This window comes from Macrobrachium nipponense, chromosome 10 (assembly GCF_015104395.2).
Source record: "Macrobrachium nipponense isolate FS-2020 chromosome 10, ASM1510439v2, whole genome shotgun sequence".
NCBI classification, from domain to species: Eukaryota; Metazoa; Arthropoda; class Malacostraca; order Decapoda; family Palaemonidae; genus Macrobrachium; species Macrobrachium nipponense.
The window spans coordinates 71,574,522-71,602,012 of NC_087204.1; the positions used below are offsets into that span (position 1 = coordinate 71,574,522).

At 36.7% G+C, this 27,491-nt stretch overlaps 1 protein-coding gene across 3 annotated transcripts; it reads right to left on the reverse strand.

Moving 5' to 3' along the window:
- Nucleotides 1–1,601: 1,601 nt before the first annotated feature.
- On the reverse strand, nucleotides 1,602–26,553 carry LOC135223680 (dnaJ homolog subfamily B member 6-like). 3 transcript variants are annotated; one of them, XM_064262358.1, is made up of 3 exons: nucleotides 26,412–26,553; nucleotides 15,147–15,346; nucleotides 1,602–7,683 (listed from the first exon to the last, which is right to left on the reverse strand). In XM_064262358.1, exons 2-3 carry the CDS (start codon nucleotides 15,333–15,335, stop codon nucleotides 7,078–7,080), a joined length of 795 nt encoding a protein of 264 aa, XP_064118428.1. In that variant the 5' UTR covers nucleotides 15,336–15,346; nucleotides 26,412–26,553; the 3' UTR covers nucleotides 1,602–7,077. The 3 variants fall into 3 exon arrangements, with proteins under 3 accessions (XP_064118428.1, XP_064118430.1, XP_064118427.1); XM_064262360.1 differs by lacking the exon at nucleotides 26,412–26,553 and adding an exon at nucleotides 26,040–26,388; XM_064262357.1 differs by lacking the exon at nucleotides 26,412–26,553 and adding an exon at nucleotides 19,421–19,460.
- Nucleotides 26,554–27,491: the final 938 nt, after the last annotated feature.

Below are 27,491 nucleotides of genomic sequence, written 5' to 3' on the forward strand. Positions count from 1 at the left end.
CAAAGGTCTGATCTGACACTGGAAAGATTTTTCTCTCTCTATTTCTGTTAACCCTTACTGCGTTCAGTTACGATACAGAATTTCATATCCTGTGGCACATGGCCAGTGGATAATCCTGATTTTCTTAGGACTTCACTCATTAAACTGAAGTGCAGTACGGTCAAGGCCTAGTTGCTGCTATCCTTTCACAAAAAGTGCTTGAACCCTGGTTGACTGAGACAATGAGTGACTATACATTCTAAAATAATTTTGTCCATCTCTCTCATTTTCAGTTACCCCAATTACAAGTTTTAAAGCACGAATTTAAAAAGTAAAATCCAGTCTTTTATTTGTGTACAAATCCTTAAGGCCCATGCTGCAAAAGTTCAATAAATTAGCCAAGAGAGTTTGTTAAACTACTTGATAAAAATAATCCTTGCCATACAAAGATATTGACTCCCATGTCCACTCAAGACACACGTCTCTTCCCAGGTTGACTGCAGATGGGGTAGTCTTGAGTCCTCCATGCTACTTCTTGGTTTCTCATCTCATCTTTGTTGGTCACTACCCTGTTTACTCCTTTTTCCTACTGGAAAATACCATCTCATATTGGGGCTGATAACAGACCCCACAATATCCTTCCAAGCAAAGTAGCAGTTCGTGCAACAGTTTAATTGTAAGATAAAAACAGAGCAAGGCTAAAACTTCAGGGAGTGGGTGAGAAAATGCAGGCTGCTCACCCTGCTGAGACTGTTACCACTTAGTGAGCACAGTTTTTTGTAGTTATATAATCAAACCAAAGCAAAAGGATTTCTTATGCTAAACAAAATTAGAAAAACAAAAATTCTAGCTTTAACCTGCACTTTTAAGATTTTGGCCATATTTTGCAAACAGGAGCTAGCTTGCTCCAGTATTTCTCAACTGTTGGCCATATCTGCAGCTATTCAGAAGGTAAATAAGGAAAATGCAAGATATTTTTCTATTTACTATTACTATTAGCAATTACGTAATTTTAATTTAACATTTGTTTCCCATCTTGGGAACAATCCGAACTATCTTCCATACCTTGAATCTAAACCAAAGCCAATCCATTAATTAATAATTTCCAAAATGCAAATTGAACCCTGTTCACCAAGAAACCACAAATAATTATTTTTAGATTTAGCTTGGTAGATTGACAAACATTTTTTCCATGATTTGCCTATAGCATTTGCAAAATGCTTTAGTTTGCATGTTGGACAATAAATATGTATCTTTTTATATACTTTATGATGCAACATTTCCTCTGCAAGATCTTTTGGAGAGCCATAATTCGTCACATTAGGACAATACATATGCCATAACAAATAGATGTGTTTAACATAATATTCACTTCAGGGAAAAGGACATCATTCCCAAAACGTTTGACAATTTTGATAACAGAAGGAACTGGTCATAAGAAGCCTACTCTTATATACTGACGGAAATGACAGGTCATTCAAAATTAATCCTTTCATGGCAAAAGACTAAGATCCTGACTGATGAAAGAAGAAAAATGTCAAGTATTCATGTACCCATTATAAGCTAGTGATGAACAGAATCTTTCCTAGCTCACAAAAAACGATGTAAATAAAATTGCAACCTCTAGGTAAAGATAATAAACACTTTATTATTTGTAGTTACATAAATATTACACAAACAAAGCAAGGTCTTAATATTATTCAACCTTCAGTCTTTGGGGTACCTTGCCACAAACATTAATGACTGTACAGTGCTGCACTTGTCAAAATATGTTTCCCTATAACTGAACACTCAATCTGAGCTAAGTTATAAGCTACTGAGTTAACAATCAATAGCATGGAAGCTGTGAGCATTGAGGAACTAAATGAAAATCACTTTCCTACACAAGTAAAAATAAAAATTAAGAAACTAGCAATAAAACAATAGTAATTAGTCATCCTACAATTCTAACACAGAACAAATAACACTTTGGGATACCCCTACCATCCATGAGAACAATATTTCATTTACCATCACAATGAAAAAATAAAATATTTAGGGAAGCCTAATAATTTCATGTTACACTTTGTGCTTATGCAGTGAAAATACAAAACCTTAAGAAAATCGTTTATAACACTACGCATAAAAATTGACATTCTCTGCATAACACATGAAAAAAAGGAAATAAGATTGTGAACATTACCAAACTATTAAGGCTCTACTTTATATCACCCAGGATGAATCAGATCACTGCATCAGTTTCTCAAACCACTTGAATCCACCAGTGAGCAATACAAATATTTCTGTACACTGGGGACATATCCATTAAGAATCATAAATAACTTTGTAAATTCCTAAACGCCCCTGTTATTCATTGTTGTATGCTCATATAATCTACTGGTTGTAATGGTGTCCAGCATACTTAAGATTAGCAATTTCAGCTTATTCACTGTTAAAAAGCATTGTTAAATATCTTTATTCTAGCAAACCCTACTGAGGAATAACATTTCCTGCAGTGAAAGATACACTTCATTACTAAGTGACAAAATTCATACATTTTGATGCTCAACCTCTGGGAAATAAGTCTCTCACCAGCTTTTCTATTGGAGATTTTAAAGCTTACCTGCCAACAGTGTTCTCCACTAAGAAACCTTTCAGTAGCATACAGAATAAAAATGATAAAACACTCGCAACAGAACCGATGAAAATTAAGCCTTGCACTTTCAAAATTAGTCCTGCATTACTGCCTTCAAATCAAATCAAGCAGTCTTCAATGCCTTACCCGCTATATTGTAATAGTGACAGTTGTATCCCATTGTATAGAAAAATATTGACCTCCACCAAACCACTGAAAATTAAATATACAGTAGTTCATATTCATCACCCCCCCCCAAAAAAAAAAAAGTTAAGGATGCAACTTTAACATCGACAGTCAGGTACTGAACTATAAACGCTTGGAACAAATATGTTATGAGGGTACAGCATTTGGTGTTTCTTAAAAGTCTACAACTATCCTCCTGTCACATCCTCACAGCTTTAAGAAAGAAAAGAGAAAGCAAGGATATTCTCATCTATAGCATTGTATCATATATATGCTAATGTGTCTTCACAGTACATCATCTACTAGATGTACATTAAACTGCAATACAGTATTCACCACTGTATGTAGAATACTATGGGTTCAGCTATCTATATATGTATACAGTATACATGTAGATATATGAGGGAATAACATACACTTTCATCAGTACACTTAATCACGCACTGGAATTGATTCAGCTTTTTTCCATTTTTGACTACTTGTAAGGCATGGCAGCATAGTTCTTATTATCACATTTCTGCTTGTGCGTAACTGTGCTGGCTCAAACCAAGATAAATGTCATCAGTTACACTTTTGGAAACAATAATGAATTCAACCTAATATACATAACTTAATTACTAAAGTTTCCATTCCTTCCTTCCTAATTAAGTGTTCAGTACTACAAAAGCACAAATTTTGATAAAACAGTTGGATAGCACATAACCAAAGACAATGTCTTACTTCAATATATCCTTAATCATCTATGGCTTCTAGTTCACTGACAACCTTGCCCCTTATTATACCATAGGTCCCAAGGTACTAAGAGTAGCAACTATTGCACTCTTTCACACGATTTATTTTTCAGTGGGCCAAGAACTCATACTGTTAAATGTTGTTTGCAGTAAACAGCTTTGTACCTCAGCTCCCCTAACATGTCAGATCACTGCAATATGATCAAATCTGATAGCATTAAAATATAAAATTACTAAAAACACAAAAAGGAGCCAAAAACCAGTACTACAACCTCTACACAAAATACTCATATTTTCATTATTTTGTGAAAAATAAGTCAATGACCTCTTAAGGCCAAAGAACACCATGACAGTACTGTAGTGTTTTTACATTCAGTTATTAAATCTTCTATGCATTCAAGAAGAAAGAGATAAAACACAAGTCACAAAAATCTCATAGTTCCAAAAAAACTTCATCTAGATAATAAAAATAATTTGCATACTACCCTAACAGTGACCCTTTTGTTTCAACCTACATTATCATAAGGACTGACAAAAAATACATGGAGGATTTACAGCAATGATAGTTGAAACTAAGTGTGTTAAATGGCTCCTGTTGCATGGGACTTTTTCTAGCCTTTGAATAAGGTACTAGACTTGAATTGCCATTGGTTATCCTTTAGTGACTTCTGGATATATATATATATGCAGTATTCTTAATGTAATCCAAAATGCCCAAATTATTTTACAGTTCTGGAATTTGAAACTAAATGCTCTTTTAATTCTGAAATTATATTCTACATTAATTTTTTAACACAAAAACAGGATCCATCTACTCTTTACAGTTCAGCAAAACCAAAACAATCAACTTCAATTTGAAAATACACAGATCTTTTAACCTCTTTGTCCCCCACTCCCCCTTGGTTAGATCTTTTAAACTCTTTTGTCCCCTTATCCCCCTTTATGTTTTCTCCTTTAATGGACAAAACCTTATCAGTAGCATTATTCAGAAACCAAAGAAAAATTGTCTTGTTTTTCTACATAATACATCATCAAAGGAAAAGGAATTTTTTTAGTTTTTCAACTGGTAATTAGTTACCATAAAGCAATTCCTCTGGGCACAAAATTCTTTATAATTACACAACAGATTTTACAACCTTTTATCCACACACAACAGAGAAAATTTACATAGTTTCACGTTTGGCAAATATTTTATGAGAATTACTCTAGGTCCTTAAGAGTTTGGGATCTTTTCATTTCAGGGAAATAGGTGGCAACACTTCTAAAAGACCCTTTGCATTCTTCATGTAAAGTTTGGGATCTCTTCATTTCATAGGAATAGGTGGCAACACTTCTAACAGACCCTTTGCATTCTTCATGTATCCCAGTTCCACCTACAGAAGTGACACTGGGAGGCTTCACATAAGATAGGTTTCTAAAACCCAATGAACAAATTTCTTCACTAGACAATTACATTTAAATAATATCTCAAGACCTAACAACAGAAAGTAACACGCAGGAAATCCTCTAATTTTGGCGTTTCTAAACAGAATCCTTGCACTAAATTGCTACCAATTGTTAAAGTATAACTACAAATATAGCTTGGAAAGTACATTGAGTAATTAATTTAAACTTGAACCACTTATACATGTAACTACCATGTAATAAATTTGGGTATGTACGTATTCCGAAACATTGTGAATTACATGCTCAGTAATTGTTGCACCATGTAGCTGCTCTTTCATAAAAAGTCAAATTTCCACCAAAAATAATTTTTTCCTTAGTGAACTCTGAGATGGATCTTAATTTTGGGTCTGGTACTGTGGCCAACAAATCTTTTTAATGACAACCGTGATATATTACTTCTTGTCTGTACAGTATTCACATTACTAAAAAGTTAGCATGAGAATTTACATGAAACAAAAGTTCAATAAAAAATCTACTGAACATGTACTGATGCCCTTAAATTCATTAATTTGATAGTGTTAGAAAAGTTATTTTTATTAGGAAATGAATTTTTACTGCGTTCTACTGAAACTTGCATCTTGGAATAATGACAGCTACTCACTACCTACCTAAAAACAATCTCAACGGGAATATTTGCATACAGCTGTTTGCAATATACCTCAAAATACTATTAATCCCACTTAAAAATATTTTTATCTCATTGTTTTGAGCCTTCATCATACATAGTAAAAATCACACTAAATTTTCAGCTACCACATACCTGACTGGGCACAAAAATTTGGCGAATTATTACCCAACCAAGTAGAAACTCCATATTTCAGAAACATACTTGAAGAACCCAGAACAATTTTGTATAGATTAAAAAGGCTTTTCTCTTTTCCCTAGTATAGTACTGAAGTGCCTATTTACCAGCTTCAAAACTGCTCAAAGACTTTCAGCTGTCAGCATTTGTTAGAACAGTATATTGTACAGACAAGTCACAAAACTACCAAACCTTTCTTTGAGAAAAATCTCCTTAAGGGAAGAATAATTTAAGTTGTCTAACTAGCAAATCCAACATAAATGAAATCAACCAAATCAGTGTAGGTAAAGCACAGTAACTACTCTTAAAAGAATTTCTCAAATTTCATTATTGCAAGTTGTTTCAGAAAAATCAAGGTTTGGTTAGTAACAAACTGCTGAGATCCATAGAGATGCAAGGCTGGACAACTCATGTTATATATTACTGGACTTTACTTCCTTTTCCTTGAACAAAGAGGCATGAAATCAACAAACATTACAAAAGTAACCTATTTATTGGATCATAGAGAAAGTAACAGCTTTCACATACCATTAAACTTACACTAAAAGCAAATATCCCATTTCATTCAACTGCAAAAAAAAATAAATAAATAAATAAACACACACACACACACATACTCTCTCCTTTACTAGATCCCTCACAAGATATAACACAATCTCTTCATACAAGAAAACTACAAAAGTTATCCAGTGTTTTGACGCAACCTTTCATATTACTACAGCAAATAGGAAAAGAGCAAGCGCTCAAAAAAATGAAAGAACATTCTTTTCAACTCTAAAAATCACATTAGAAACAGGCATATTTGATGTTCTCCAAACAAGAGGAAGAATTTGGTTAAGTAACTGCTGCAAAAGAGGAGGCATTTGGTTATATAACTGTTAGGTGCAGCAAACTAATTATCAGTCTCTCCAAAGGAACGTTATTTTCTATATTTCAAGAAATCACCTAGAAAAGAAATTCAGATAAAAAAAAATTGATAAGTACAAATCCAGTGAGGATGCAGGTCGATCAGCGAGCAATATATATAAATACAGACTATGGAAGATAACTTTTATGAAATGGAGAAAATATATATCTTAGAAAAGGAAGTGTTGCACTTAAGTCATAACTAAATCTGCTATGCCAATAAAAAAATTTATTTCAATAACTTAATAAAATGGCAAGTGTAAGCATTACTAAAAAATAGTTCCTGCAACTAAGACTTCTATGCCTTACAGAAATCATAAATACAGCATTGAGAAAAAAACATAGGTTAGCTACATAGTTTTTACTTCTCAATCACCTCCACAAACTGTGAAGACATGGGAATAACACTAATTTTAGTACGATAAGGCTTGTGGTACACCATTAACAGTCTTCGTCTTAAGGACATCATTTTCGAAGGTCAGAACAGTCTCTTGGCCTCCTTCACACACCTTCTTTGTGGTTATTTTCTTACCATTAATAAATTTGGTTGACGTGGAAGTACGTTTCATTCCAGGACCTCCCATTGTAGTGAATGACTGAGATGAGAATGAGGTAAAGCCACCATCATTGAACCCTTCAAGACCAGCAAATGGAGAGAACATCGAAGAGCCAAATATAGGTCCAAAAGGAGTAAAGAAATTACTACTAAGTGCACTGGCATGGTGAAGGTCACAGGCATTGTCATGGCTTGTACCTCCTCTGTGTCTACCTTGTCTTCGTTGCCTCCTGTTGTGGTCGAGGGTATTAAATGGATCAAAACTGAATAATTCTGCAAATGGGTCTCCTTCAAAGAATTCTCTAAATACCTCTTCTGGATCTCTGAATGTGAATGTGGGGAAAGAGTAATCAAAGTCATCATCATAACGGTAGTGATGACGCGCTGAGCGGGAAGTGCGAGGTCTAGTAGGACCTGGACCACCCCCTGTCTGTAGACCCTCTTTGCCATACTGATCATAAATCTGAAAACAAATAAGAACAAAATAAGTAATATTCATCATGAAAATCAATTCAATATACAATAATATACAGGCAGTCCTCGGTTATTGGCAGGGGTTCCGTTCTTGGTAGGGGGCTGATCAGCGACACTCGGCCAGTTATGGCACCATACTTCGCCAATTTTATGGCACAACCGCATCACCATTAACAGAGTCCACTGATAACTGGGGACTGCCTGTACGTACATTAATTTCCTGAAATTTAAAATTAAATATTTTTATAATTAGTTTTTATAGATACCAAGTACTTACATATCTATACTTTCACTATCCATCAGAAGCTAGAATTTTGAAAATTTGCAGTAGCACTGTTTTTGTTTTGGCTAGGCAAATAACCCCGACTACATTTAGGGTAGAGACGAACCAACACAGCAAAGAATTAAGGAATTCAGTTGTTTATGCCCTTTCATCCACGTGAGGGGAGGAGGGAGGGCTTTATTTATGCTTGGTAAGTATAAATAAAATCTCATTTTATGATAAATATATTTTTATATAAGCAACTTATCAAGTAAGTACATAGCTGAATCCCACATTGTAGGACGTGGGATACTTGGATATAACTAGATTCCAATTCATAATACAAAAATGAAATGAAAAGTAGTTAATGCTACCAACTGGTAAAATGCTAGTCGGTTCCTTACATGTTAAGAGGCTGCTACAGGTCAATACTACATATGGATGGCACTCATCTTAAGTCGTAGACGTGGTGGTATAGCCAGGTAGCATCTTCTACAATAGTGAGATCTTTAAAGCTAAGGAAATGTCTGGGGCTAGCAAATTCTAAGAACAATGCCCCTGCCCAAGACTCAGTACCATAACACAACAATTAACCAGAGTAAGCAAGTAGTCACCAAAACCAAATTGAAAACCAATACCCAACCATTAAAAAGAACTAGAAGGTACTCAAAGTGCATAATACCCCAAGGCTTCCCTGTGACTCGACAACGTTAGTCAAAGCAGAGAAAAAAGGGTTGGTAGATAAACTTCCTATACTCCCTCCCCCAACACCATCCCAGCATCTAATAATGGACCCAAGGTACTGCAATTCTTGTAAACAGTCTCAATATCATGCAAGTAATGGGACGCAAACACGGACTTGCACTTCCAATATGTAGCCTGAATTTTGAAGCTAGACATAAATTATACTTAAAGGTGAGTGAGGTGGCCACTGCTCTAACTTCAATTGCTTTTGCTTCACCAATCTGAGTGTGTGAATCTACAATGAGGTTTCTCAGCAAGGAAGCCTGAAAATTCAGAGGATCTATCTTTATCCATAAATACAGTATTGACTGAGAGGGAATCAGTTGAGACTTCTTTAGGTTGATTAGTAATACCAATTGGCATGCTGCATGCAATGTCTTCTGTAAGTTCTCTATGCACTTGGATCTCGAGGGGAAGAGAGGAGCCAGTCGACCAAGTAAAGGCACGTTTATGCCCATAAGGTGTAGCCACTTGGAGACATGTGCAAGAACTCTGGTGATTACAGGCAGTCCCCGGGTTACGACGGGGGTTCCGTTCTTGAAACGCGTCGTAAGCCGAAAATCGTCGTAAGCCGGAACATTGTCAAAAATCCTAAGGAAACCTTACTTTTAATGCTTTGGGTGCATTGAAAACTATGTAAACTGCATTCTTATGGCATTTTTCATCAAAAAAAACCTTCAAATATTGATTATTTTGCATTTTTGGTGTTGTAGGCGTCGTAACCCTGGAAATAATATCTGATGAATATAATTGAAAAGCATCATAACCTCGGAACGTTGTAACCCGGGGACTGCCTGTACTTGGGGTGCTATGGAAAGGCCGACAGTGCCCTAGATTGGAATGAATATCTGTCCCTGAAATACAAACCTCAGATACTTCCTCAACTCCAGATGGACTGGAATATGAAAGTACAAGTCCTGCATGCCTCTCGTTACCATAAAATACCTTTGTTGGATAGCTGACAAAAATGACTGGTTTGTTTCCATACTGAATTTGGTAGTTTCAAAGTGCTGACATCTAGGACAGGTCTCAAACTTTGGAATGACTAACAGACAGTTGTAAAAACCTTTGGATGTCACATCTTCGACCAATTCCACGCCTCGTTTCTCTACAAGAGCAGATACTTCCTGAGACATGGCTGAAAACTTCTTTAAGAGCCTATCGAGTAGGCTTTCAAGTCAACAGGCAAGGAGGTTAAGGGAGGTTTCTCCCTGAATGGGATGGCATATCCCTCCTTAATGACATTTAGTACCCACTGTTCTTCACCTCTGGCTTCCCACTGCTCACAAAACTGTAGAAGTCTCTCTCTTACTAGTCCTCCCTCCCTTGAGATGCCTGCAAGGTTGGGATTGGAAGTGTCCTCTGTTCCCACCAAAGGGCTGTTGAGCCAGAGGAGAAGATACTCCTTGTGCTAGAAGTAGTAGCAAGAATACCTCCTGTGTGCCTCGGATGTTTAGAAGATTGTGCCAGGAGGTCTTGCATTGACTTTTCTGTAGCTCTTCAGTGATTCGATCAAGAGTCGAATATGGGAAAAGGCTAGTCTTCTCTAGCAGAGCGAAAAACAGTGATGATCTCCAAAAGGGAGTTACTCCTTTTGTGGTAAAAGAAGAACATAATTCCCTCTTTACAAGTAGAACTGTCGTAAAAATTGAGGCCAGTTCTTGTGCACCATCTCTAATGGCCTTATCTGTGCATCCAAAGTACACAGAGTCAGTCTGAAGCAAAATTTTCTTAAAGGTTCGGGCAGTCCTCTATCTTCTTTGCTAGAGCTCCAACTGTCCCATCTAGAAACTCATTACTTCTAATACTTTAAAGACATCTTTGATAAGGTGATCTAATTCTGAGGTAGAAAAGAATACCTTTGCTGAGGTGGAAGCAGATCTGGCTAAATCAATAAGGCTAGGAAAATCCCCTAGAGAGGAGGCAGATACTCCCAAGAAAGGCATTTCTCCTGTGACATATGACTCTTGTCTCTGCTTCATTATACGAGACTGAGGCGCACAGAAAGTGTCTTTGCCTAGTTCATGCTTCTCAGTTAACCGAGTCAATCTTGGCGAACACCTTCTTGAACGAAAAGGACAATACCACCTTGGGAAGGTCCACTGTTCCCGAAAGTTGTTGTGCATAAACGCCAATCCTAGGGAAGATTGTATTGCTGGAGTAAAAGAAGAAGGGTAGCAAATGAGGAAATACCATAGAAGAGAAAAAAAAATTAGGAGAAAAAAAATTAGAAGTCAGTTGCGCCTGTTCCTCACTATTTTCATCCATGAAGCTGAAGAAACATCTTCTAACACCATCTGAGGATTCTAAGTAGTTGTTAAGGATTCTGGAGTAGGTTCATGATACTATCTAGTCACTCTTACAATTAGTAAGTCTCCTTCCGATTGCAGGTGAATGGACACTGGACACCTGGCCTCTACTTCCACTGAAATGTGTTTAACATACACTGAACGATCGGATACTGAATTCTCTGCAATCGGTCATTCTAATTGTCCTCTTAAGTAATACACCTGAACAGAAACACAATAATCATATACTGTGTGGCATTCAGCCATCTGGAGCTCAAAAGTAATACACCTGAACAGAAACACAATAATCATATACTGTGTGGCATTCAGCCATCTGGAGCTCAAACTCTATTAGAATATGTTCGGGTGCTGGACAATCTTCCTTGCATTTGTGGACTGGTCGTTTGACCGAAGAGCACTTGGGCATTGGACACCTGTGCTTTACACTATCGGGCGCTGGACGCTTGCTTTATCTTAATGGGGGCTGGACGTTCTGATTTTGTGGGTTCTAGAATTGCACACCCATATATGGGGTGCTCTTGGCTGCTGTCACGCAACTGTCTGGCATTGCGTATCATCCACTTGACGTTCGGAATACACAATGCGATCTGATACAGGTTGCTCGGACACTTTGTTGGGAGCTGAGCTAATTAGAACCTGGCGAGGGCTATCCCAAAAACTACAAGAGGGGAGAGGACTGCTCTCGCTCTTTCGCATGTTTCCTGAAAGAAGGAGAATAGTTTTTAGTGGTGTGGAAACATTAGCAAAACGTGCTATGTCCTGTTTCCAAGTCATTTGACGAAAGTGTATGCACATACATCCAGGAACCTTTCCAATGGACGCCTAACAAGTCCTGGGATACGCACTCAACAGGCTCCTACGAGGGATCAACTACCTGCAGTCAAACCCCACCGACCTCCTTTGGACTGCCAGTTTGCTTCCTTCCAGGTACAAGGGAGTTTAGCAGGGAACTTGGTGTAGGAGCATTGGTAGGACAGATAGTCACTTCCTCCACTGTGCTTGCACTAAAACTGTTCATCTTATCCATTAAGACACTAAGGTCACAATTTGGGCCACTGTATTGACCAATATACAGTGGACCCCCCCCATATTCAAAGACTCACGTATTCGCGTATTTCTCTATGGACCACATCTACCCATTATTCGCGGGAAATTCGTGTATTCGCTATATTTTTGCATGAGAAATATCTGCAAATTCTTGTATTTTTTGTTAATGTCAATTTAATTCTAAAATGCACTTTTTGTGATAAAACTATTAAAAAATCCAGGTACATATAAACACTTTTAGTGGGTTTTTCTCGAGTTTTAACTAACAATATTGGTAATCTTAAGTATTTTTATAGGGGTTTAAACTATTTATGGATTCTAGTTATTCACGGGAGGGGGGGTGTCATACGCATCCCCCATGAATAAAGGGGAACACTTTACCAAATTTATGGTCTATCCGTTTTTCAAGCTTGGCCATCGATGGCACAGGTTTCCGAAGAAAGGGAGCCAGGAAGCAGAGTAGAGGGAAAAGTATAAGAATTATTAATGGGAGAAAAGGCAGTCAAAGGCATAACAGACACAGGAATATTCACATCCTCAATATTACCAATCCTAGGTAAACTCACCTGACTAGCGGTCTTAGCCTCGGCTAAAGCAGCCGCTTTCCTACTTCTGTCATGTTTCAGGTTCATTAAATAATTAGCATCTAATACCTGCCATTTCACCTTATCCAAATCTTTACACTCATTGCAAGTCAAGAGTAAAGGAACCAACTTGTCCTCTGCACATACTGCACACAGTATGAGCATCATATTTAGAAGACGTCAATCTCGTTTTGCAGCAACCGAACACTAGAGGAACCAGAGTCCGACATAGTTCAATTAAAACTCAAATTCAGGAGTCAAAAAGTAACAATCTAAGCTAATATAACTAGTGCTACCAAAGTATAGTTGCCTCTCAATTAATGTGAGTGTTATTTCCTGGAGAGCTCGCGTTATTTAAACATACAGCAGACCCCCGTATTCGTGTTCTCTGGATTCGCGCATCCGCAGATTTCTCTCAGGAACGTTTCCCTGCATTATTCGCAGAAAATTTGCTTATTCATGGTATTTTTCTATGAGAAATATCCACAAACCTGTTTTTATTATCAATTTCGTCATACAATGCACTGGAACGCATCCCCTGCGAATACAGGGTGACCACTGTATTTTTCCTATATGAAATAACAGGAATAAGTGTGGTTACGTTCCTGGACTTGGGGAACTCGGTACTTTTTTGCCGAGTACAACCGAATTGGATAACAGCAACATCCGTTTGGCTTGTATTTTAACCATCGTACGATAGTAAACAATTACCGTAGTTATGTTATAAACGGCGTTATGTAGAATAGGACTGATACATTTTTGTCCAATGTAAAGGGCTGATATATTTAGGTGTAATAACTTTATTTGCTATAGATCAAAGATCAGCAAGAAAATACGCTTTAAATTTAAACCAAGTTGTTAGGTGAAGCTGAGAAAACTGTTCAAGCTGCTAATGACTATTATTGTGCAACGGCACCAATGATAAAATGCACCGAGGATAACACTCCCGTAAAGTTATGCCATTAAACGCAACCAGAGATAAGAGAAAATAATTTTAATCAAAACTACTGGGCTTGAAACAACAAATTCTACTATTGTTTTCACGCCAATAAAAGATAAATAACGTAAAGCTCTTATTACGATGAAATACGAGAGAAAATAGCAAATGGAATCACATTTTTTTATGCAATAAACATGCGTTGGAGCATCTGTTAATGAAAAATGATATTGTTATTGTACAATAAAGTTTCATACATACTTACCAGGCAGATATATACTTAGCTATGGACGACGGAGTCTATAGCTAAGTATATATCTGACAGGGAAGTTGAATGTATGAAAAAATAATTTACTTTACAACAAGACTCATCAAGCCATATTTCGACTTAAAAATTTGTTGATAAGTAAAGTATCTAGAGATATTAGTAGTTTATGCTAACTAGAAGCAAGAAAATTTGCATAAAACTGAGTGCCATCAGCTGATTTCCAAACCAAACCATTGATCGCTATGTTATTATTTTATAACACAATAATGGGAATACATTCAATATTATTGGATACAGTGAAGTAATACGTATAGAACTTTTTAAAGGATTCGCTCAATTATGCCAATATGGCAATGAAGTCAATTCTTGTTTTGTGTCCATTTTTTTTCGCTTTATTAAAACAACTTTTGCTTCATTAATAAATAAAGTTTTTCTCTTTATTAATAAATACATACTTGGCTGTGTCTTTGTTTATGTCGATGGCCGTCGTCTGCAGTGCTGATGCGCAGTTGGTTTGAAAATGCTCAGACACCAATTCACGTTACATCAAATTTTCGCATTTAAAAAAATTGTTTTAAATATTTTCTAGCTCACGTTAAATCGAAAAAGTTTTAATTAAACACACGTTCATTGAGAGGTGACTGTAATGGTATACATCACCCAACCCGTGAAAAAACCACAACCGTCTGGTGACCAAAACTTTCCAGAGCTGCCTAACCACCATGTATCTTCCTTGACCGGCAGAAACAAATTGTTCTGTTCGGCTAGGTTGTACCTATTCTTCCCCTGATAGTGGGTTGAGAAATCTACATACAGCCAAAACAAAAGAGCACTACTGCAATTTCCAAAATTTTTTAAATTTTTAGTTGCCAATGTGTTAGAACTTATAGCTATGTAATTACTTGGTAGGTTACTTATATAAAAATAAATTTTAAATGTTGCATCAATCTAAATTTTATTTTATTTTATTTTCTTCTTTTCACCTTTCTAGCATCCAAAGTCATTCTTTATAATACAGCTTGATTTAAAAATGCAGTGAAAACAGTGAGTATTATCTATGACTCCGAGTTAACTCGAGAATGTAAACATCAATTTTATGCACTACATATTAAAACCAATTTACAAATAATTTAAGATATGAACAGCCATCCAGAACATAAATTGTTCATAAGTTGGGTAGTGACTGTATACTGTATTGTATGTATTTGCATATATGTAGCATGTACAATTTGACATATATTGTAACCTAAGCAATAATGAAGTTTTCATGTAGCAATTCCCAAAAGAAAAAACTATCTCACCTTCTTTTTCTTTTCATCACTTAAAACTTCATAGGCTTCGGATATTTCCTTAAACTTCTTTGTAGCCTCATCCTGATTATCTGGATTTTTGTCTGGATGCCATTTAAGAGCTAAACGTCGATATGCTTTCTTTATGTCCGCTACGGTGGCACTTCGACTCACCTCCAGCACCTTGTAGTAATCCACCATTGTGGAATGTTCTGCAAAAAGGAAAATAGTAAAGGTTTTATGTTAGGAAAAAACCACACAGTCTCCAGGGGCCACAAATTCACACATTAAATAAATTTGTCTGAATATGAGCTGTGTGCATAGGCTTTTTATATCTACAAATGTAACTTAATAGAAAACTAGACATTTCCTGTAATAAAATTTACAGTTATTACAATTAAAAAAATACTGTACAGACAGCCCCCGGTTATCGGGGGACTCAGTTATCGGCGATCCAGTTTTATGCCGCTTGTCTAGCGCCATAAAATCAGCAATTTATGGCACCATAAATCACCAAGTTTTCGTTAATGGTGGTTTTCACTTATCAGCAGAGTCCCATGAACAGAACCCCAGCCAATAACAAAGGACTGCCTGTACTTCTATCTATATGGAATAGTAAATCAATAGTACTAGGCTTAGTTTAAAAAATGTTTCATAACTGTTTCTGTTATTTATAGTTATCTTAACCTTTGATCTCACAGTACCATAACAACCATTAAAATTTTAACAGCTGGCTCCACAAGCATAGAGAGAGCCTTTCAATTCATATCATAGCATACAAACCAGTTTTCCAAGTACAGTACATCATGTCTACACTACTCTACAGCAAGTGTAGTCAAAAGCTTGTAGTTAACTGGTTACCCAGTTGCAGTGTACATGCAGTAAGTGCACAGTTACAAACTGCAATATTTTAGGGCAAAATAGTTCATACAACTTTAGCACTACGACTTGTCTTTTTTAATCCCAAGTTGATGATTGTACATTATGCTACAATAACTATTGTGAAGACTGTGTTGGTGTCTAAAATATGGTGCAAGGAAGATGTTAATATTTTTCAAACATTTACTGTATGTTTTCCCAATTTGAAGTATAAAATTTACCACTGATAATGCTAATTTGTCGTACATATGTGTATGTACATTATGTCCAGCTAAAAACTGCCTTTGTATGTGATATTCAGTAATCTGCCACTAGTTATCCATAGACACCTGTTGTATAAAATATATAAAATTATTCCCTTGTCCACTGACAAGGATCAAAAAGCAATTGAAGCACATGGTTAAGTAAAGTACGAACTTGTGCAGTTTACACCAACATGATTAGACATCAATGATCTCATATTGAGTGGTACACTGTGTGAGAGTTCGTAAGTCAAAAGGAGGACTGACTTGCTGGGTCTGTGTCAAAGTATTCCTTAACATAAAAATTATTATGGTAATTGTTTAATCTCAATGTCTTTGTTTCTGTACCACATTCAGTAATGAAGGGCATGCCTTATGACTTCAGTCAGTCCTATACCTGAACACCTAAAGGATCTTATTTGCTCTAACTTTAGCAAAATGCCCTTATTCAACAATTTAAGATCCAACAAATGTCACTATTTGGACGGTTTTCATAGGCAATGGGTAGTGAAAATTTGTTTTAACCAGAATATTTTTTAGACAAAGTTAAATTTTAACTGGTGCCACAAAGTAACTTGTGTTTCCTTTTATAGACATTAATTATGTTATTTTTACAATAAAATCAAGTTTCATATATATACTTACAATGTAATTACATAGCTAACATTTCTAACTTGCGCGGCAACTTGCGCTTCGATTGTTTAGTGTAGGTGACTAGTCCCGCCTACTAACAGGAATACTAGGAACGATTTGGCAGACAACCTTGTTCTGTTTGTGTCCTTATGTCTATCAGAGGGGAGAAGGGTGGGCTCTGATTCTGAAAATGCTTGGCAATTACTATATATGAAATTTGATTTTATTATGAAAATAACATTTTCATATAACTAACTTACCAAGTAATTACATAGCCAAATCCCACTTTGATAAGAGATGGGATACATGGACATTTTCTACTCCAAAACATTAAGTCTTGGTAATTAGTTTGAAACTGAAAAATTACTAGAATTGAAAACAACACTTGTCATTTCCTTATCTGTTAAGAGAGCTACAGCAGGAAAATACAGTCTCTGGTTGGTGCTTAACTTGTAGTGGCGTGACAATATAGCTGTTGGGTGCCTCAACTTAAGTGGGAGCTTTGCAGCGAAAGAGTGCTATTCCAATGGCTAGCAAAGGATCAATAAGTGCCCTAGCCCTGGGCGCAGCACCAAAATAAAAAACCAGACAATGCTGTCACCTACAGTGAAATAAAACCATTACCCATAAACTGAGAGTGGTGAGTGCTCCAGGTGCATCGTAAGCCCCAGCTCCCCAAAACACGACACCTTGCTACAAGGTGAAGAGATGAGAAAATCCTATGCTTCCTCCCTTAAAACCATGCCAGTTACTAACGATGGTCCCAAGCTACTGCAAAAATGTTCAAATCAGTTTTAACTTTCATGAAAAAGGCAAGAGGCAAAGATTGATTACACTTCCAGTACGCTGATTGCAGAATGGAAGTAAAGGACATATTATGCCTGAAAGCTAATGAGGTAGAGGCTAATCTGATGTCCTTAGTGTTCACTTAAAAAGTAGATAAACTGTTCTCCTGAATCTGAGAGTGCGTGTTAAAATAAGGTTCATTTGAGATGAAAGACAGCACAGTCTTAGTTAGAGGGCAAAACAAGTTCTTGTCAGAACACTATAGGTTATGGGTGGCCCTCTGATCTATAAGGCTTGACCAGGTAATATCTGAAAACTCTAATTGGATAGAGGCACTTTTCTTTCTCAGAGCCAAGGATGCCCGTTAATTACTTGGGGGAGAAAAGATGGGTCCTCGTTCTTCACTAAAAGTCCCAGGGTAAATAAGTAAACAGTGCCTCCTTGAGAAAAATTTGCTCGAAAACTATGGCTTGGTCTCTTTCAAATGACAGAAGAAGTTACATGTCGCAAATGTAACTCATGTCATTCACTACTTGATAAGTGTGGGAGTCAGTCCACCGAAATATAGTCCTTCTTTAAACCAGTGTTTTCATGGGCCTTTTATACTTTACATACATACATACATATATATATACGTATGTATATATATATAGTATATATATCTATATATATATATATATATATATATATATATATATATATATTAAAATCCTAAGTGCCCCTATGAAAGATTTCTAGATCTGCCACTGGTCACTTACATTATACAAACAAAGCGCAACCACGAATTTTGAATTTGAACTGCCACACAAGTTAGAAACTATAGTATGTAATTACTTGGTAAGTTAATTATATAAAAAATGAAAACATGCCACATATAGAATATTTATTCTAAATTCATGGCTTAAGACATAAGACATGAATTTGAGGTTGTCAATCTTAAAATTATCCACCTAATTCATTCTGAAAATTAGCAATGTTTCAGGTATTTTAATGAGAAAACAAAATGGAAAGGGAACAAAAAGAGGAAGGAGAATGGGGCATCCATAATTTGGTCACTTAAATTTCAAACTACAGAACTGAATAACATTTTGCATCCAGCAATATTACTACATCTCATAAGGTAGGAAGTGACAAAATAGCATGCACTTCTACCAACAATTACAAGCACCTTTGTAAAAACTAATTGCAATGGAGCCATGTTCCTGTAAGCAAAAAAAAAAAAAAAAAAAAAAAAAAAAAAAAAAAAAAATCAAAATAATCACCAGATACAAACAATGTGCCTGACTGATTAAAAACTTTCAACTTTCCCAAACAATGTGCCTGATCTAGGTTCCATTTAACTAATGGATACAGCACTTTGGGGTAAACTTCAAAATACAGCCCAAACAAAACTCAATAGGCTAGGACAGACTCAGGGAATATCAACAGAGGTTAACTGAAATTTTTTAAGAATGGAACTAATAGGGTCCAGTACATATGATAAGCAAAATAATGGATCTAAGTATTTGAAAAGAATTTCTGAGAGAGAGAGAGAGAGAGAGAGAGAGAGAGAGAGAGAGAGAGAGAGAGAGAGAGAGAGAGAGAGAGAGAGAGAGAACAAAAGGCCTGGTCTTGAGCATAGTGGTAACCAACCACCAAATTCAAGAACATGCCCAAATAGCATATGTTTGACTTATCCTAAGGCTAGGGAACATGTGTAGATCAGTGTGACAAAAAACACAGCTATGAACAACCCTTAAGACTCACCCACAACATTTGAACTGAAGGCCATAGCCACACAACCTATTCCAAGAAGCATACAATGAAAAACAATAATCCAAGATTATTATGGATGCAGTAATGGATCTGAAATTACTTATCAGTCTCATAACAGTTTATGAGTAAGGTATCCTTACATGTTAAAAATAAATGATTGTATCAGGTATCCTTATGTTAAAAAAAAAAAATTGTATCTACATAAACTTGCAAAGGGTTTGTTAACCCTGTTACATTCCTAAATCTTATGTGTAAACAGTAGTAAAGTATGTTTCTTGAATTATGTATCCATTACGATAATAAGAATACATCCTTAGTCAATTAATGATGAAATTGCCAGTGTTGGATTCCAGAAAGAAACTAATCCTAAAAGAAAAATCTGCTCTACAGATATGTTACGACGCTTTTCAATTATATTCATCAGACATTATTTCCAGGGTTACGACGCTTTTCAATTATATTCATCAGACATTATTTCCAGGGTTATGACGCATGTTCCAGGGTTACGACGCCTACAACACTCATCTGGCAGATGAAATATGACACCACAAATGCAAAATAATAAATATTTGAAGGTTTTTTTGATGAAAAATGCCATAAGAATGCAGTTTACATAGTTTTCAATGCACCCAAAGCATTAAAAGTAAGGTTTTCTTAGGATTTTTTACGATGTTCCGGCTTACGACGCGTCTCAAAAACTGAACCCCCGTCGTAGCCCGGGGACTGCCTGTAGTAGCAAAACTATTACCCTTGAATCTTTTCATCTCACATGAATAGCTAGTATTTTGTAAATACTCCACTTACAAAGGAATGACTAAAACAATCACACAACCACTATCACCCACAATGTAAATACCACAGTAAAACTGCATTTACTGTCTTAAACTAGTTAAAATTTTCAGATGAGCCTAAAAGCAAGTGTCACATATAGTATATAGTGTTCCTATCTTAATCCCTCCTAAACCAATACAGTACTACTTGCAGGCAGTTCAAACTGGCATTAACAATTCAATGTATGAAAAAAAATACCACTGTCAATACACTAGTCCTATAGATTAGTTCTGTTAACTTCCTTCTAGGGTAGGAATTAACATTAAGAAGTTAATCCCTCGTATCAGTTAACATACAAAAGCTGCTTCCCATGAACTTGAAAAAATCAGACTAGGTAGGCTATCCTGAAATTTAACTAGTCAACCCAGTGTTAATGAGTAATAAGATATTGGCTCCTTATCATTAAAATTTTTCTACTGTCAAAAAATTGCTATATGGATCTCTTGCCCAGCAATTTGGAAAACTAACTTTCTTCATTGGTGCCAAAGGCAATGAGTTATATATGCACTTTCTATTTTAGGTCTACTACCCTACTTTGGGACTTAGCTTGGCCTGGTCAAGTACCTATACATGATCAACAGTATCTGTCCCAGATTAATTTTATGGGTCATTTCTGCTCTTCTGTTTTCATTAAAGCATGCCTCTGCTTTCCCACTTAAACCAGCATACAAAAACTGCAAACTGGAGATCATCAAACATGACAACAGTTAGTACCGAGCAACTGCAGTGAATCACCTTAAGGCTTTGAGGAATTTCTAGGAACTTTGCACGATTATGTAGCAAATTCTGTACAAATGTACGTAGGGCTTCAAAACTAACAATTGTGTGGATAAAACGTACATAGGGCTTCAAACCTAACAATTGTGTGGATAAAACAAGGCTATTTTCTTTTATTAAAGCTTGGTATATGTATTACTATAACCTTCAAGCTTGACGAGGACTACTGTCCTCTGTGTCAAAGGAAATTACACTATACAGTATCCAATTTCATTCTTCCTGAAGATGAAGATGACAGTTTTCATAAATCTTAATGGTTTGAAGTGTATTCTAACAATACAACAAGCATTAACACACAAGCAAAGGGTCTTACTTTATCCCCCAAAGTTCCCAACTTAAGAATGCAATTGTTCTTCATACCTTTCAAGGGAGAATTAAGATTGAATACTTTTATTTGGGATTTATTTTAACTTTTTTTGTTATATTGTACTTGTAGGATTTTTTAATGTCTTTTTTTTTCCTTGTAGGCCAAGGATTAATGTATTTGGTGGAAAGTCAGTATTTAATTATGTATTGCTCTTTTTGGCTTAAATATGAAAACATTTTAAGTATAACACTATCTCATTGTTGATTACTGTACCTGTAAACAGTGAGAAAATTAAGATCTAAAAAAAATCTAACTACTCTCCTTGCATGGGAGAATGTTTTGATGCTCCACTTATAAATCCAGACAAGGGATATTAGCTAATAAAAGGATAGCAGGTCCATCAGCCCCAGTGATGATGCGCCCCAAGTCCATTCACCCCAAAAGTTTGGGCACATCTACTCTTAGGGAAGTTGATGCACCCCAGTTCCCCCCCCAACCAAGTCGTTGCGCCCCAACTCTCATGCAAATACTATATAATTATACTTAGAATCAATGGCTGAATGAATAATTTTAAACAATTTGAACCAGCCAAATGAGGTTACTTTCGAGTACAAATATTGCTTATAGCCACACTTCCATCATGGTGCTGCCCTGCCAACATACCTGTGCATTGTCTGCTTTTGCGAAGTAGGGCCAAGGCAGCAAGCACTCCAGTGTGAAAACTGCTATAAATGGCAACATGGTACCTGCAACTTGGGTGTAAGTCAGCTGGATTATCGGAGGATGAACCGTGGGGAGCTGGCCGACGTACAATGGAACTGCAATAATTGCCAACAAAACACAGGTACTGGGCCCAGGCAGTGTGGCGACAAGTGCAGGTCCATGTTCCAAATTGCTTATCGCCGAAACTGTGGTACACGCAGGATCATCAGAAAGTTGCTTGCTCTTCCATACCCGCCATGTGAGGATATCACTACAGCATCTGACGTGCTAATTTCAAGCACAGCCCTTACCCCTAACTTGTTGGGTACATTTGCAACCAGTGGATCACATCCACTATCTTTCCCCTGGGTAGCTGGAGTGCTTACAAGCGAAATGTAAGGACCAACAATGATGTGGAAGGGTGGCACAACCACCTCAACAGTCTTGCGGGAGAGCCAATTACCATTCTATGTCCTAACTACCCTTCTAAAAGGAGAAGCAGAAGATATTAATAGGACACTTAAGTTAAGAGTTTGACAGGAAAATCAAGCACATCCAGAGAAATCTTATGGGACAATCCAGGCCCGTTTACATAATTGCTGGGATAGGTACACTAATGGAGATCTATCGCTAATGCAGTTTTGTCTCCTTTTATTTAGAGGTTAGTTTTACAATATTTTATATAGTATTCTCTATTTTATATTTGTATATTAAATTTAATTACTTAGGGAATAGAGGCTCTGTAGGGCACCACTATCTGTGATAAGGAATAAAGAATATAAAACTATTATTACTACATCCTATGTGTCTAATAATTTTATCTCCCAAATTGAGTTCCTTTAAAAAAGGATTTGGGGCGCAAGAACTTAATTTGTCGAATATGCAATAAAGAGGTTTTCATGACGAGTATGCAAGAAAGAATTTTTTAGATATGAAAACTAGTCTTATTGTATCCAATAATCGCAATTTTTAATTGCGAGTTGAGGTACAACAACTCAATATTGAGTTGTTGTTGCGCATCAACTACCGATGAAGTAGATTCCAATGGAATAGGGATGCATCGTCACTGGGGCAGAAGGGCTGTAAAGCAATAAAAGATGGCATATCATTTTTGCTGCCAGTTCTTCAAAATATGATATTTTCAAAGTATTTCTTTTCACTTGACATATTTAATCCTTTTGCACACAAGGCTATCAACAAGCTAACCTTCATTTATAGCTTTCAATGAGATATACAGTAATATACCAGTCAAGTTCAGCCCAGATTTTTTAGTACTTCAAGTGAATGGAAATTCTGTCTGCAGATATCAACAAAAATACCTAAAGATTACTTGTAATGTGTTTATGTTAACTTAGGTTCTCAGCAAGGTGTTAGTTCTTAGCAAAAGGGCTAATTAACTTGCCTTAAACACTAAAATGTGATATTAAACATAAGAGGCTTACTACTTAATTACATGGGCAGATACACCAGGTTAACATTGTGGTGGGGAATGGTACAGTATGTAATTATAGTTAGGCTAGCTGGCAAGCTTAATTTCAAGCAACTACATTCATACTATCTTCTGTTAAGCTATCTCTGTAGTTTCAGAAGTACTTCTTTATGCCTGGTCTACTGTGGTCACTGAAACTCACAAAACACCGTAGTGTGGCCGAGGAAAAAACGCTTTGAAACACTCACACAGTAATGTGTAAACGTGACATAATTAGTACAGATTGCTTTCCCTTTATCTTACAAGTTAAGTCTGAATGCTGATGTTTGCTTCTGTATTATGTATTAACCATGACAGGTCAACAACAGCTATACATACTACAAACTACTGCCACCAGCTGGAAAATGCTAAAATTATACGCATTTTCTTTTGCTCAGGAAAAACTTGAAACAGATATCATCAATTTGAGCCTCGTCTTGATGTTACAAGACTGTGTTCTGAAATCATATAACCTGTCATTATGTTTAGTAATAATACAACACATCCACAGCTGTGTTTTCATTAAAAATTGCCAAACCAATTAAAAACCAACCAGATAAACTCAAGGTTAACCATATAATACATTTAAAACAGCTCATCCTTGAGTCAATACTACACCTAGGCATACCTAGGCTATCACTGACAATTAATTACCATTAATTATACTTTACACATCTGCATGTTCCATTGTGTTTCATTAAGCAGCTTTTGATCTTAAGATAGGCTAGAACAAATCTGCAAGGAATATTAGGTTTATCCTAGCCCATACCTATTTAATTACGAACTGGATATTGGCACGGCAGCCGTATCCTGATTTCAATAGATATTGGTACAGCTGTGAATTGTGCATGCGCGAACCCTTGTTTACCGCCTCAGGCATATCATTGACAGCAAGAAAATAGCAACCGAGCAACGTAAACCGCACAACAATATGTGAGTTTTTGCCGAAAAAGAGATGTTTTCAGGTTTTAATGAGCTGAAAAAGGCAGTAGACGTCTGCGAAGAGCCAAACTTCCAGAAATTGTATATCCATAGGTCACGAACGATTGAGCCGGTCCTGAAAAGAGCTTTGAAGAAGAGATTCAAAGATTTGAGGCCTAGCTAATAAAGTAGTACAGCAGTCAGTAGTGCATCCAATATGGGAAACATGCTGTTAATATAGACCTGGTTTGGATGATTACTTACTATTGATTAGGCCATTTACCAGAGGATCAACTTTAGTAGTTTTCCTTACCACCATGAATACTAGAGCAGAGCACGATTTCAATCTTTGAATGTCCTCTGCAGAGCTCTTTTCAGGGCCAATTCGATCGTTCGTGACCTACGGATTTACAATTTCTGGAAGTTTGACTCTTCGCATATGTCTATTGTCTTTTTCAGCCCGTTGAAACCTGCAAACATCTCTTTCGGCAAAAACTGATGTATTATTATACAGTTCAGAGGAGATTTAAAGTACACAGGCTAGTTCAGTTTTATTTTTAATGTATATAGTCAATATATAAGTATGTTTAAGTATTATTGTGATTTTTTATATTTTAATTTGCTGTCAAAATGTTTTGGTGCTTTGGTAATGACAGTATAAGCTAGTGCTTCACTTTGACATTTTGAATTGGACATGTTAAGCAAAACAATTCAGTTGACTATTATTACTATTGTCGCAGGCAGATCTTCTAGTGCCGTACCAATAGCTCTTAGCAACAGTGTACGGCAACTGCTGCATGATTAGCAAACTGGTAAACGGATACGGCCAACTGCCATACCTACAGCAAGTCAACAGCGCAACACGGCACCACTGACAGAATATGACGTACCCCCCCCCCCACATTGTTATTTGTATGGCAGGAAATCTGAAATTGATGCATGCACAATTCACAGCCATACCAATATACTAGGCTATATCGCGATCAGTATACGGCTGCCATACCAATATCCTGTGCCATTTAGGGTAGAAAACTGCATGGTACAGGTAGAAAACTGCATGGTACAGGGGTGGACCATGTACGATCAATGTGTACAACCCCAAGAAAAGTACATTATAACGCGTCCTGACACCGGAGTAGAGGTCTTTAGCTCCGTTTCTCACCAACAACAAGTCGCGTCTGATGCCCATCTCCGATGTCAGGACGCGTTATAATGTACTTTTTTGGGGGTTGTACACATTGATTGTACATGGTCCACCCCTGTACCATGCGGTTTTTTACCCTAATTAAGACTTAGCCTGTGCTACAGTACTGTTTTGTGTATTTTGGGCTTAAGATATGGTACTTTAGACTGTAATTAAATAAATTACCCTACCTACAGATCCAATCTTATAAATTTTCCAAGAGTCAGACATTAGCTAGGTTAGGCTCCCTTATGCTTGCACACTTTGAGCGTGACTTCGGCCACAACCTAAGCCAAACTTAAGTTTAACTCAACCAAAACAATCCGATTTCCAAAGCACTAACAGCCTAAATGAAATAAATAAATAAATAAATAAAAGGTCATCTGAGGCCATAGTTGAAAGAGCCCTCAAAGCTGCTTACCGTAGCCCTACAAACACTTGGCTACGATGTCGCCTCAAATCTGTCGGGAAGACTAATCGAATTATTGACGGCCGAAACCTAATTTTCCCGAGCAAATAACGAGGTTGGTGCGTTCAAAATGAAAGGACAAGCGACGACGAGAATGCCGGAAGAAGCAGAAGAAAAGGACACGGGGTAGCTGCTATTTTTCTTCTTTCCAAAGGAATCAATTTCCAATCAGGTGAGCATCAAACGTAAACCACTGCGCCCACCTCTTTCACGACACAGACCGTCTCACACAACACACTCCTCAAATTTCCACTGTAATCTTCGTCGTGGGGATGATTTCGAAAAAATACAGAGACGCACTGTGCACAGATATGTGGTACTCACTTGTATCACTCGGTTATTATTGTAATTCACTCGTGTTTTGGCAGACTTCGAGAGAACAGCTGAGCGACTGAGCACTGCACAGGTAGTGGGGGCGAACACACCAAGGACGACTGCCGAATGTCGCTTTAGGAATGATTTTCGTAAGTCAGTTCGGGACCTCTTTGTTTTTTTCCTCGGTGTGGTAAAGCAAGATTGATTTTGTCTGCTCTTATTAAAATTATTGTGATTTTATTACTATATAAAGCATATCCGAATGTTTTATTTCAGTTTTCGTGTACGCTTCTGCTAAGCATGGCTGAAAGTTGCCAGGTAGTTCTTTGTTTAGAGATGTACATACATGTACTCACAGTATATTCCTTTTTTGCACTGCCGTGTTTCCCTACACTGTAATTACGTTTTTTACAAGTATCAAACACATTAAAACTGATGAGATATAATTGCACGTTTATGACGATATTTATATTAATCACTTTAGGGTTACTGGGTACGGTCAATACGAATGGTAAGGACTAAGGATCTTGCTAGAAATTTGCTTTCGTAGGAGGTGGAAGTACCAATTAACATAACCTCTTGAATCATGTCCGGGACGGTGATGTTCAAGAGCATGAAATTAGGCCTTTTTGTTGTATTTAATGGGATAGTGGGGAATGGATATTTATGCTATAAGCTTTTTCCTGTTTGTTGCTAACTTCCGCGATGGGTTGTAGCGTTGTTTCCCTTGCAATATAAGAACATGGTGGCAATTGTAACCCTGCTTATAGATATATCTTTACCTTCAAACCTTTCCTATCTTACCTTGTTCTGCCTTATTTTATAAGGATATTCTAGAAATTATATATATATATATATATATATATATATATATATAATATATATATATTATATACATACACATGTGTGTGTGAGTGAGGGAAGTGAGAAATCGCTAATTGCAAGTGTCAATGCAGGTGTGTAGATAACGTGTACGTATGTGTGTGTGTGTGTAAAAGAAGGTTAGAAGAGAATTGCTTTTTGAGGGAAAACGAGTGTTTTGAGAGGGTTCGACTCATTGGAAAGGATGAAAGAAGGTAGTTTGGCGTA

Excerpts from the sequence above, each read along its gene's own strand:
- LOC135223680 (XM_064262357.1), bottom strand. The coding sequence starts at position 19,445 with ATGGCCTTCAGTTCAAATGTTGTGG. Across the intron at positions 15,347-19,420 it reads CTTCAGTTCAAATGTTGTGG|AACATTCCACAATGGTGGAT; the intron begins GTGAGTCTTAAG and ends TCCTTTTTGCAG. Across the intron at positions 7,684-15,146 it reads GTGATGAAAAGAAAAAGAAG|ATTTATGATCAGTATGGCAA; the intron begins GTGAGATAGTTT and ends ATTTGTTTTCAG.